The sequence below is a fragment of the Stegostoma tigrinum genome, chromosome 2, assembly GCF_030684315.1.
Source record: "Stegostoma tigrinum isolate sSteTig4 chromosome 2, sSteTig4.hap1, whole genome shotgun sequence".
NCBI lineage: Eukaryota > Metazoa > Chordata > Chondrichthyes > Orectolobiformes > Stegostomatidae > Stegostoma > Stegostoma tigrinum.
The window spans coordinates 128,853,269-128,866,254 of NC_081355.1; the positions used below are offsets into that span (position 1 = coordinate 128,853,269).

Sequence of the window (12,986 nt, forward strand, 5' to 3'; positions counted from 1 at the left end):
AGAATCAGATGAGATGTCCAGTGTGGCCCTTCTTGATGTGGACAGCCCCTTTTATCCAAACAACTACTGGACGTTGAAATAAGACTCTATTTAGAGAGTGTTGAAAGGCCCACTTGTGTGGATTATCACTCATTATCGTCCTCCTTATTACTTAATTTTACCTTATTAATATTGCAGCTTCCCATTCTATCAATCTCTTGATGGAAACTGGATACAGAGAATTCTGCACATAAAAGTCAGAGTGCATGGAGCTGATTAATCCGACTTAATCTGAATGTATATTGTAAAATGCAAGACATAGGGCTAGGAAGAGAAGGGTTCAGTACCTATGAAGCACTTTCAATCTCCTCCTATCTCTTTGCAACTTGCCTTCATCAGAATAAGGTCTAATGTCCAAGTACCATGCCTTCATTTCATGCTATTATTCTGCAGCCCTCCTTGTCAGAGTGCTCCATGTCCAACTGGTTATTCCCTACTCATGTTCACTGAAGAGAAATGAAAGTGGCCCAGATGCAGCAGCAAGCCTAGGACCAGCAGCAACCACCAGCAGATGCTGAACAGCCTCCACATGTAAAGGTCACAGCTGACACTCCCCTCATGACATGTAAGCGATACAGGAGGGCCAGAGAGTTTTATCCTCAATGCAATTTCCTCCAGATGAGCAAGGGACAATGTCAGCTCAGCCTGGCGGCTGGCATGGTGCCACTGTACTGAACATTGATGCAATTCGCTCCTTCCATGAATCCACTGGGGACCTGTGAGAGATCTCTCAATTAGCCATATACAATGTATCAAGGCTGTAAGCGTAGACTGATTTGTTCCAGATCACAAAGCTTCATCTTGTTTCCCCATGATAAGGGCCAGTAGGATTCAATAAAATAGTTGGCAGGGTTCGATAGACTGTACACAAATCACATTGAATGGGCCTCATCGTAAAGCAGTTTAGATCATAATAGAAAAGTGTTCTATTTCATCAAAGTATGATTGATCTATGATCATTAAAATCCACATGCAAGTGGATTTTTTTACTAGTTTAATGAAGAAAGGCAAGAAATTTGAATTGGCAATAAATTGGCTGTGTGTTTGACAGTTTAAAAGTGATACTGACTACCACACCAGTTTTAGTAGCACCTGATTATGAAAAGTTATTTACTCTGGCTGCGGATGCCAGCGCTATATTGGTGCAGTGTTGTTTCAGGAGGATGAATGTGTGTCAACTTGCCCATCATTTACTTTTTCAAGAAATTAAATATACATCAAAAGAAATTTTCAACAATGGAGAACAAGACACTGAGCACGATCCAAGATCTACAAAATTTTGAGAGCTCCATAGCAGATAATTCTGCACATGTTGTTAATATAGACCATAAGAGTTTGTTTCGGAGAGATTCAATGACAAGAATTTATGACTGTGCTTCATTGGAGTTTTATGCAGCAACCATATAAGTCTACAGGCTGTGCATATGAGAAGATAATATTATAATAGATGTTCTATCTAAAGGAAATTTGAAAGAGAATGAATACCATGAGAAAAATTGACTTGTGTAGAATATGATTCTGAAAGTCCTTTGTTTAATTTAAATACGTTATTATTGTTAAAGTAATATAGAAGTAGGGATAAAAGGAAATGATAGAGAAAGAAAATGCCTCTTAAGAATTTCTGGGCTTTTTGTTCTGAGGTGGAGAAATAAAGGTTGAGAATTTGGATTTTAAAGTTGGGGTAAATGCATTTTAGTTTTGCTTCTGTGAACATGACTCACATTCTTAACAGTGGTCAGAAAGTTATTTTGTAACGGTGAGTACAAATAGGATTCTAGAATGAAGCACAATTTAAATGTCTTGATTAGTTATTGCAAATGGTTACAAAGTTGATTTTTTAATTACTTACTCTGGGTGCTACAGAGTAAGTTAGGAGGCTTAGTCTAATGGTGCAAAATTGTGAAAGATTTAAATAATGACAGACTGATCTCACTAATTGTTAGGTCATTAATAAGTGACTTTAGAGTCAGGATTATCACTGCAAGAATGTAGACCTGGAAGGAATATTTTCTCAAAGTGGGATGTTAAATAGGGAATGTGTAGTGCCAATAACAATTGAAAAACAAGTAAAGATACTATTTAAGAAGGAGTTGGATAAGTATTTAAAAATCCAACATTTGAAAGGATTTGAAGGTATGGTTGACTGTAATTCTGTTTTGTGTCCCTATCAGCTAAAATTAGCAGATGTCAAATATACTGAACTGTCAGTTTTTCTGGTGCAGTTTCTGTGATGAATTTTCCGATGCTGAGCGCTCCCTCTTCCCCAGTGCACTGATTGCACAGCAGGGGAAAACTGGGTAACAAAGCTTGCCAACATTTTTACTTCTCAAGTGGCCTTCTTCCTCTTCTGGCATAGCACAAGCGATCTTTTGCTGCAACAGCACCTGCATTTTCATTATGGCCAGTCCTCATCTCTCACTTGTTGGCCACTTTGAGCTTGCTGTGAACACATAATAACATCAACCTGAGAAACTAGGCCAAAGTTATACAGCTTTGCAATTGGTAAATGTGCTGCCCCAATTGTGCAGGGGTGGATTAGGGTAGGTATTTGTTCAAAATCTTATATAGGAATGATTTTTATATTTAACATTGGAAAGAGAATTAGCACCCTTAAGCTCTGATTGTTCATTCTTCAACATTTTGTGCCTATTTCTGTTACTATCTTTTTATTCACAAAGAGAGAATTCAAGGAACTTAGAATGATTTTTTAAGCTGCAGTCCGTAACAATATGACAAGATAAATACCTCCTTCTCTATTTTAACAGATGTTTCATGATTCAATTCCAAAATCTGAAGTGGGCATTCTGACACTGAATTCTAGTAACATAATCAGTTTAATCCTTGATGCTTATCATGTAAGTACTGACCACTATAGTGCATCAAAATCTGCTCAACGTTTTGTACTGATTCAGTACCTAAAAATATAATGATGGCTATGTTTTCACCTTTTTTTAACAGGATTTGACCTTTGATGTGATCTTGGAGAACAGCTTGTTGCCAGAAGGAGTGACAATACATTATACAGCCTACTGTAACAACAATACTGTACACACAGGGGGACATGGCAACAACTGTTTAGGGATTCACATTGGTGATAAGGTAGTATGGAGGTTGCAGTGAATGTAATGTATGTTTGCACATCAGTTGTGATCAGTCATACTTGATTGGTAAACCATCTGAAGAATTACTTTGTGTGCACTGTTTGGGAAGTGAAGAAATATCTTAGTATCAATCTGATCGGAAAATGATGGACCACATTGGGAGCAAGCTGGCTGATAGGCAGAGGGAGTGTATGATTGGGTGCGATATGGGGATTACCATCCCCATTGCTTATCTACTTGTACCTGATCTTAGCAGAGGCAGCTTAGATTCTGCAGAACCCACTGCCCATCTTGAGCCAAGTGTGTAAATGGCCAGTCAATGGCCTTCTAATGCTTTCTCCTGTGTCTCTGGTAGTGTGTCACAAGGTAGAGTGTGGCCCCCTGCTGCATGCTCTGGGAAGGAGTAACCTTCAGTGCACGCAGCCTCTGCCTCTGTTTCAAGCGCACACCATCTTTTTTAAGGTAAGGGGCAGGAGGTTTAAGGGGGATGTAGGGAAACATTTTTTTCACCCAGAGGACGGTGGGAATCTGGAAGTCACTGCTTGTAAGGATGGCCTAGGTAGAAACCCTCATAACATTTAAGAAGTATTTAAATGTGCCCTTGTGATATGAAGGCATTCAAGGCTATTCTTCATTGTAGCTCAATACCATTGTGTAAGGCTTCTTTCTCTTATAATCCAGTCTCTTTGCAATAAAGGCAAACAGTTCATTTTCCTGAATTGCTTGCTGTATCTATGGATCAACTTTCTGTGAGGTGTGTGAAAGGGATCATTTAAATACCATCATTTCCCAGTCTGTCATCATTTTTAAAAAAGGTTCAACGTTTTATACCAAAGCGGATACTTTCTCAATTCACACATTTTATTCCATCTGCCTGAGCCATGCCCACTTACTAAGCCTATGAATATTCATCTGCAGAGTCACTGAGTCCTTCTCACAGCTCATTTTCCCTAGGTAACTCATAATGCTGGAATGGGCACCTCCCCAAATTGCATGGCATCTTATCAAAGTTGAGTGGTTTAAATCACAGCCATTTGCCAAGAATTGGTGAAATTTGCATCTCATCAAACATTGCACAACAATACTTTGGAGTTCTTGCATGGGTACTGCCATCAAGATTTGTGTATTTAAATATTTAAACATTAATGTTAGAACATTATTTTCCTCCTTATGGATTAATACAGTATGATAAAGCTACTTCACTGATGGATTCTATGAATAGATTGTCATGTGTGTTCTTTTGATGTTATTACTGCATTGTACAATGAATTTGTGATTTCAGTTTTAAATTCTAATTTATTCTTTTTCATGACTTGAAACCCATAGATGTTCTTAATTTCCTCAGTCTTTCCTTCTTCCAGTGGGTTTAAGGCTTCTAAATCGCTGGCTTATTGCAATTTAATTATTATTTCTTAATTCACTACTTCATTTTCCTTTTTGCAACCTTGAAGATTTCTGTACTGTGGGTTTTGATTTCTCAGTAGTAAAATATTGGCTGTGTTGATCTGTCTGCAGCAGCACCTCACTTGTAACTTTGCAAGATGTCATTTTAAAATGCCATTCCGGTCTTTCCAGGTGAACTTTGACATACGTATCACAGCAAAGAAATGCCCAAATAATGGGCACAAATCAACAATTCAGCTCAAGCCATTGGGTTTTAATGAGAAAGTGGAAGTCACTCTGAAGTTTTTATGTGAATGTAAGTGCCAAAGACAGAAAATCACAAAACGTCCAGATTGTAACGAGGGGAATGGAAAAATAGAGTGTGGAGCCTGTAAGTAAGTTATCAAGTTATTCAGCACAATATTGAGTACAGGGAAAATTACATAAAAGCACATAGAGAGGTGATGACATGATGGCATTATCTGCTGGACTAGTAATTCATAGATAATGTTCTGGGGACGTGGGTTTGAATCCCACTGTAGTAGGTGGTGAAATTTGAATTTGATAAAGTCTGGGCTAAAATATTTAATGATGACAGTGAAAGTATTGTTGATTGCTGTAAAAAAAAATTTGGTTCGCTATGTCTTTTAGGGAATGCAAACTGCTGGTCTGCCCGACATGTGACTTCAGACCCACAGCAATGTGGTTGACTATTAACTGCGCTCTGATATCTCTAACAAGTCACTTAGTTGTATCAAACCACTGAAAAATCTCCAAAATGGAATGAAACCAGATGGATGACCTGGTTTTGAACTCGTCAATGGAAATGACAAGGGGCAAAGTTAGTCCTGTCAACTCTGGAAAGTCCTTTTTCACAACATCTTTTGCTAGTGCCAAAATTGCGAGTACCTATAGCTTCAGAGATAATGGGAACTGCAGATGCTGGAGAATTCCAAGATAATAAAATGTGAGGCTGGATGAACACAGCAGGCCAAGCAGCATCTCAGGAGCACAAAAGCAGACGTTTCGGGCCTGGACCCTTCATCAGAGAGGGGGATGGGGAGAGGGAACTGGAATAAATAGGGAGAGAGGGGGAGGCGGACTGAAGATGGAGAGTAAAGAAGATAGGTGGAGGCAGGTGCTGAGGCAGGTGATGTGGTTGTGGTACCTGGTTTGCTTCAGGACATGGTCGAGCAGTTCCTGTCCCCCAGGCCCGACCAGTCGCCCTCCACCGACACTCTCATCCGCCTAGCTGAACTCGTGCTCACCCTCAACAACTTCTCTTTTGATTTCTCCCACTTCCTACAGACTAAGGGGGTGGCCATGGGCACCCGCATGGGCCCCAGCTATGCCTGCCTCTTTGTAGGTTACGTGGAACAGTCCCTCTTCCGCACCTACACAGGCCCCAAACCCCACCTCTTCCTCCGGTACATTGATGACTGTATCGGCGCCGCCTCTTGCTCCCCAGAGGAGCTCGATACACCTGCATTCCGCATGCAGACGGCCTCAAGGCCCTCCGCTTCTTCCTGTCCCGCAGGCCCGACCAGTCGCCCTCCACCGACACTCTCATCCGCCTAGCTGAACTCGTCCTCACCCTCAACAACTTCTCTTTTGACTCCTCCCACTTCCTACAGACTAAGGGGGTGGCCATGGGCACCCGCATGGGCCCCAGCTATGCCTGCCTCTTTGTAGGTTACGTGGAACAGTCCCTCTTCCGCACCTACACAGGCCCCAAACCCCACCTCTTCCTCCGGTACATTGATGACTGTATCGGCGCCGCCTCTTGCTCCCCAGAGGAGCTCGAACAGTTCATCCACTTCACCAACGCCTTCCACCCCAACCTTCAGTTCACCTGGGCCATCTCCAGCACATCCCTCACCTTCCTGGACCTCTCAGTCTCCATCTCAGGCAACCAGCTTGTAACTGATGTCCATTTCAAGCCCACCGACTCCCACAGCTACCTAGAATACACGTCCTCCCACCCACCCTCCTGCGAAAATTCCATTCCCTCTTCCCAATTCCTCCGCCTCCGCCGCATCTGCTCCCACGATAAGACATTCCACTCCCGCACATCCCAGATGTCCAAGTTCTTCAAGGACCGCAACTTTCCCCCCACAGTGATCGAGAACGCCCTTGACCGCGGCTCCCGTATTCCCCGCAACACATCCCTCACACCCCGCCCCCGCCACAACCGCCATAAGAGGATCCCCCTCGTTCTCACACACCACCCTACCAACCTCCGGATACAACGCATCATCCTCCGACACTTCCGCCATTTACAATCCGACCCCACCACCCAAGACATTTTTCCATCCCCACCCCTGTCTGCCTTCCGGAGAGACCACTCTCTCCGTGACTCCCTTGTTCGCTCCACACTGCCCTCCAACCCCACCACACCCAGCACCTTCCCCTGCAACCGCAGGAAATGCTACACTTGACCCCACACCTCCTCCGTCACCCCTATCCCAGGCCCCAAGATGACATTCCACATTAAGCAGAGGTTCACCTGCACATCTGCCAATGTGGTATACTGCATCCACTGTACCCGGTGTGGCTTCCTCTACATTGGCGAAACCAAGCGGAGGCTTGGAGACCGCTTTGCAGAACACCTCCGCTCAGTTCGCAACAAACAGCTACACCTCCCAGTCGCAAACCATTTCCACTCCCCCTCCCATTCTTTAGATGACATGTCCATCATGGGCCTCCTGCACTGCCACAATGATGCCACCCGAAGGTTGCAGGAACAGCAACTCATATTCCGCCTGGGAACCCTGCAGCCTAATGGTATCAATGTGGACTTCACCAGTTTCAAAATCTCCCCTTCCCCTACTGCATCCCTAAACCAGCCCAGTTCATCCCCTCCCCCCACTGCACCACACAACCAGCCCAGCTGTTCCCCCCCACCCACTGCATCCCAAAACCAGTCCAACCTGTCTCTGCCTCCCTAACCGGTTCTTCCTCTCACCCATCCCTTCCTCCCACCCCAAGCCGCACCCCCATCTACCTAGTAACCTCATCCCACCTCCTTGACCTGTCCGTCTTCCCTGGACTGACCTATCCCCTCCCTACCTCCCCACCTATACTCTCTCCACCTATCTTCTTTACTCTCCATCTTCGGTCCACCTCCCCCTCTCTCCCTATTTATTCCAGTTCCCTCTTCCCATCCCCCTCTCTGATGTAGGGTCCAGGCCCGAAACGTCAGCTTTTGTGCTCCTGAGATGCTGCTTGGCCTGCTGTGTTCATCCAGCCTCACATTTTAGTACCTATAGCTGTCTGGAGTAGAGAATTCTTCTCATCCTAGCCCCAAATTCCTGACCCTTTTATTGTCACTACAAGTGGAAATATTCTAACAGTAGGCTAACCAGAGGCTAAAGTAGGCTAAAGTTTCAACATAGCGTCTCTGGCTTTGTAGTCAATGCATCTACTCATGAAGCCAAGGACCCAAATTATAATTTCTCGAGAAAATGTACTAGGAACACTAATGCAACTGGAGGCTAACAGCCCCTCGAAATTGATGGCCTACAACCAAGGGTTTTAGAACCTATAACATAGAACAATACAGCGCAGAACATGTCCTTTGGCCCTTGATGTTGCGCTGACCAGTGAACTAATCTAAGCCCCCCCCCTCCCCCCCCACACTATCCCATCATTATCCATATGCTTATCCAAGGACTGTTTAAATGCCACTATTGTGGCTGAGTTAACTATATTGGCAGGCAGGGTGTTCCACGCCCTTACCATTCTCTGAGTAAAGAACCTGCCTCTGACATCTGTCTTAAATCTATCACCCCTCAATTTGTAGCTATGCCCCCTTGTACAAGCTGAAGTCGTCATCCTTGGAAAAAGACTCTCACTGTCCACCCTTTTTAATAAAGTGGCTGCAGAGATTGAAATTTTTCAGAATTCCCTCAATTCTGAAAGGATCCCATTGGTTACAAATGCTCCATGACTTCCAGAACCAACCACTGACAGCTAATTATTGGGCTGGGGTGTTGCCACCAAATCCCCTTTATACATTGAGTGGAGGAGCCTTTATGAAGAAAAGTGCTAAGGGATGCACCATTAATGAGTCTTAACCAGAAGAGGCATCAAGCATAACAATTGTATTGTTGACATTGCATGATGGAGAAAGTTGCAAGTTATATTGGCTTGTTAGACCATTAGGACCTAAAAATGCCGGACTCTTTGATTCTCCATGATGAGATCATCAGATTGGGTGGAGCCTAATTAATTTCCAACATTAAGAGATCACCAAAATGACCTTAAATGACAGAAAAGTAAAAATGTACACCATGATTCAAGATAGGAAACAGAACACCTTCGGCCAGTTAATGTAACATCTGTCTTTAAGACAGGTGTGCTCCTGAGATGCTGCTTGGCCTGCTATGTTCATCTAGCTCCACACTTTGTTGTCTTTAGGACAATGCTGTAACCCATTCTTGAGGGAGTAGTAGCAGGACATTTTAAGACTTATTACACAATCAGTCAGAGGCAACATGGTTTCATGCAAAGGAAATCATGTTTGGGAAATTTATTGGAGTACTTTGACAAGAAGTGTGGATAACATAGAATTGGTAGGCGTAGTGTATACAGATTTCCAAAAGACATTTGAAAAAGTGCTGTAAAAAAAACAAGATGAGAGCTCATAGTGTTGGAATAATATATTAAAGTAAGTAAAGGATTGGATAACAAATAGGAAACAGTGTGTTGGGATTTTCAACTTATCGAGCTGTAACTAATGGAGTTCCACAGAAATCAGTTCATGACTTGGACGAGGAGATGACTGCACTGTAGACAAATTTAGCAAGTTAAGTGGATGATACATGCACCTGCAAAAAAACATAGATTAGTTGAGTGAGCAGGTAAAAAGTTAACAGATGGAATATACTATTTATCAGTCGTGTTACAGCCAATTTGCATTAGCGAAATACCCGTTACAGTAGAAATACTGTACAATGTGAAAAGATGTGAAATTGTCCCTTTGTTATGAAAAATAACAAACTAAAATATGATTTAAACAGAAAGAGACTGCAGAATATTAGACTATGTTAGAAAGATGGTTATGAAATTTGCTCACAAAGGCCATCTTTGAGTTGAGATAAGCATTTCTGGCATCATGCCATTATTTGTAAAGCTTGACTTGTTCAACCCAGCTGTGGAAGACTAGGCTCAGCATGAGGGAAAACTGCATTAGTTTTTTTTTCCTGGGCCAGCAACACTGGGGCAAATGAAAGGCATTGAGTAATTCTCCTGGCATCATGTGGACCTGCAGCTTTTTCAGTTATTAGGAGCCTAAATTTTCCAGAAGCACCAGATACTAAAACCTTGTAAGAGTTGACAGATTTAGTTAAGGAATATTAAGACTCCAAGCCTCCCACATGTATTTCTGAGATGCTGTTGGTTTTACTTGGCAATTCGAGAACCAGAGGAATCTGTTTCAGGATTTTTAACTAGGTTAAGACAATTACTATCCCTTTTAGCTGAAGCCCAACTGGACTTCAAACTTCAAACACTATAACTGGGTATATAAGAGGTGGGTACTGAGATAATGGCATTAATATCATTTAAATGAACGGCATCGTCTCAAATAAAAAGAACCAGTATGTCCTCGGAGTGAGAGGGGTACAAACTAACTATATAGTAGTTATAATGAGGTCACCCAGGTAGGCCTCATAGCATATGAGTTCCTTGAATGTTATTCTGATCCAATCAGCGAACCCTGGCTGACAGATGTAAACAGGAGCATCAGACACCCAATTCTCTCTGAGAGCTTGTTCTGAGTGAGCTGGATCAGTTTCAAGGACACTCCACATGTAAACAAAGGATGACTTAGTGATGGAATACTGGTCTCAGGGGAGTTATTTCAGGGAGGCAGAGTATAAAGGTGGTGATGGCTTGCTACAATGAGGAAAGTCTTTGTGAGTACAGCGTACAGGTGGTCTCCTTCCTTAAGTTTGAATATGCCTGCAGTAGAAACTGTTCAGAGAGGATTCATTGAGCTAGTAACAGGAATGAAGAGTGGTTAAAGGTCTAGGCCCGAAACGTCAGCTTTTGTGCTCCTGAGATGCTGCTGGGCCCTCTGTGTTCATCCAGCTTCACATTTTATTAACAGGAATGAAGAGGCTGGTGTACGAGGAAAGGCTGATTGGGACCAATCCAAACTCATTCAGAGTTTCAAGGGATAAGAGACAATCTTTTTGAAATTTAAGATCCTGAGGGGATTTAACAGAGAGAATGTTTCCTCTCATGGACGAACTTAGAATAAAGGGCCACAGTTAAAAGTAGGGGATTTCCCATTAAAGACTTAAATGAGGAAAAATTTCTTCTCCCATAGGGTTGGTAATCTTTGGAATTTTCTTAGCCGAAAGTAGTTGCAGCTGGGCCTTTGATTGTACACAAGGCTGAAATGGACAGATTTTTGAAGGGCAGGAGAAAGCAGCTAAAGGGCACAGTCAGATCAGCTACAATCTTATTGAATGAGGGGCAGGCTCAAGGAGCTGAAACACTGACTGCTGTTCCTACTTTCCAGTGAGATTCTTTACTAACTGCTCTCTTCTGCCACTTGTAAAGACCTGTTCACGTGAACTAACAGGTTTCTCTGTCCCTGCATATCCTTCAGAGTTTTACCTGAAATTCTGACAATACTGAGGGACTGAAATTCAAGGCTGAATTGCCTTTTTTGGAGCAAGTCTCTGCCTAATTACACGGCCCTGCACGACTCATTGTTGGGTTCAGCCACTATGGACAGGATTGAATTCATCCTGGTCTATGAAGAGAAATCAGAGTTAATGTTTTGGATCCGGTGACCCTTCCACAGAGCAGTTCTGAGGAAGGGTCACTGGAACGGAAATGTTAACTCTGATTTCTCTTCACAGATGCTGCCAGACCTGCTGAACTTTTCCAGCAACTTCTGTTTTTGTTCCTGACTTATAGCATCTGCAGTTCTTTTGGTTTTTATTGAATTCGTCCTGATGTTTTTTATTTGTGGACAGGACATATTTGCCACATTGTCAATTAGATGCCAGTGTTATAGCTGTACACAGCAGGATTAGTTAGGAATGTGCTATATTTCTGGAGCACAGGGTTAACATGCCCAATGCCTTCTCTCTCCAGGATTATTTTTAAATATTTGACTCCTGCCACATTGCTTTGAACATAATATTTCTATTTATCCACAGATGTTCTCTGGTTGAGAATTTGCTTCCTCTTTTTCCTGATCATCTCGTATTTGAATGTTCTGAGAGTTGGTGTGGACTTGTTGAGCCGAAGGGCCTCTTTCCACACTGTAGGGATTCTATAAAAAAAATTAAGTATTTCCTACTGAGTGGTTCAACACAACTGAGAACAGCAAAAGCAAAATACTGCAGATGTGTGAAATCCAAGAACTGAAAATGCTGGAAGCTCACAGCAGATCTGATAGTGTTTCAGATCATGAGAACTGACAAAAGCCTGGAAATGTAATTCTTTTGAGCCAATGAAAAGCTGAAGAGTGAGGAAGAATAAAAGGAATAGTCTTGATAGAGTGCAAGGCAGGACAGGTTAAATAGGACCCATTTCCGAAAAAGGGTCCTGACCCGAAATGTCAACTTACCTGTTCGTCTGATACTGCCTGCCTTGCTGTGTTCATCCAGCTCCACACTGTGTTATTTCTGACTCCAGTATTGGCAGTTCTTATTATCCCTCAATGCAAAGAGTCCATTTAAGACAGAGATAGGACAGAAGCTCTAGTGAAGAGTCACCAGAGTCAAATCACTAATTAAAATTCTCCCCACAGGTGCTGCCAGGCCTGCTGAGCTTTTTCAACAATTCTTGTTTCTCTTTAACACTGAGATAGATAAGTTCTTGATTAGTAAAGGGATCAAAGGTTACAGAGAAAGGCAGGACAAATAGCAGAGCAGACTTGATAGGCCAAACGACCTAATTCTGTTCTGCAATCTTATGGTTTCATGAACTAAATATTAGGAAAGAAACAAGAGCAAAAAGAAAGCACAAAACAAAAGGGGACATTATTCAGCCCGATATTGCATCCAGAAAACTGTTAAGTTCCCAGTATAAAGCTTGAGGTGATGTTCTTTGAAATTAAAAGTGGACCTAACTGTTTCATTTCAGATGCAAAACAGGATGGATTGGTCAATTTTGTGAATGCAACGTTGATGAAATACACCTTGAGGATATGTATACCTCATGTCGAAGAGATAATGCATCTCTCATTTGCAGTGGTAATGGAGATTGTATCTGTGGGCAATGTGTCTGCAAAAGGAGAGAAAATCCCAATGAGATCATCTCAGGCAGATATTGCGAATGTGATAACTTCAGTTGTGACCGATCCAATGGACTGATCTGTGGTGGTAAGTGTACAGCAGAATGAATAACCTACCAGTTTTTACCTTTCTATAATATGAGCAAAGTACTGTGGATGCTGAAATAAAAGCAGAAAATACTGGACAAGCTGAACAACATTTG

At 42.5% G+C, this 12,986-nt stretch overlaps 1 protein-coding gene across 2 annotated transcripts in view; it reads left to right on the plus strand.

Annotated features, from left to right (window-relative positions):
• The window catches only part of LOC125446984 (integrin beta-1-like), a 93,063-nt gene that overhangs the window by 54,436 nt on the left and 25,641 nt on the right, over positions 1-12,986 (plus strand). For both annotated transcript variants that reach the window (XM_048521063.2, XM_048521055.2), the window contains 4 exons: positions 2,805-2,894; positions 2,998-3,138; positions 4,716-4,918; positions 12,633-12,871. In XM_048521063.2, coding sequence (XP_048377020.2) covers positions 2,805-2,894; positions 2,998-3,138; positions 4,716-4,918; positions 12,633-12,871 — 673 coding nt within the window. The remainder of the gene's footprint in view (positions 1-2,804; positions 2,895-2,997; positions 3,139-4,715; positions 4,919-12,632; positions 12,872-12,986) is intronic.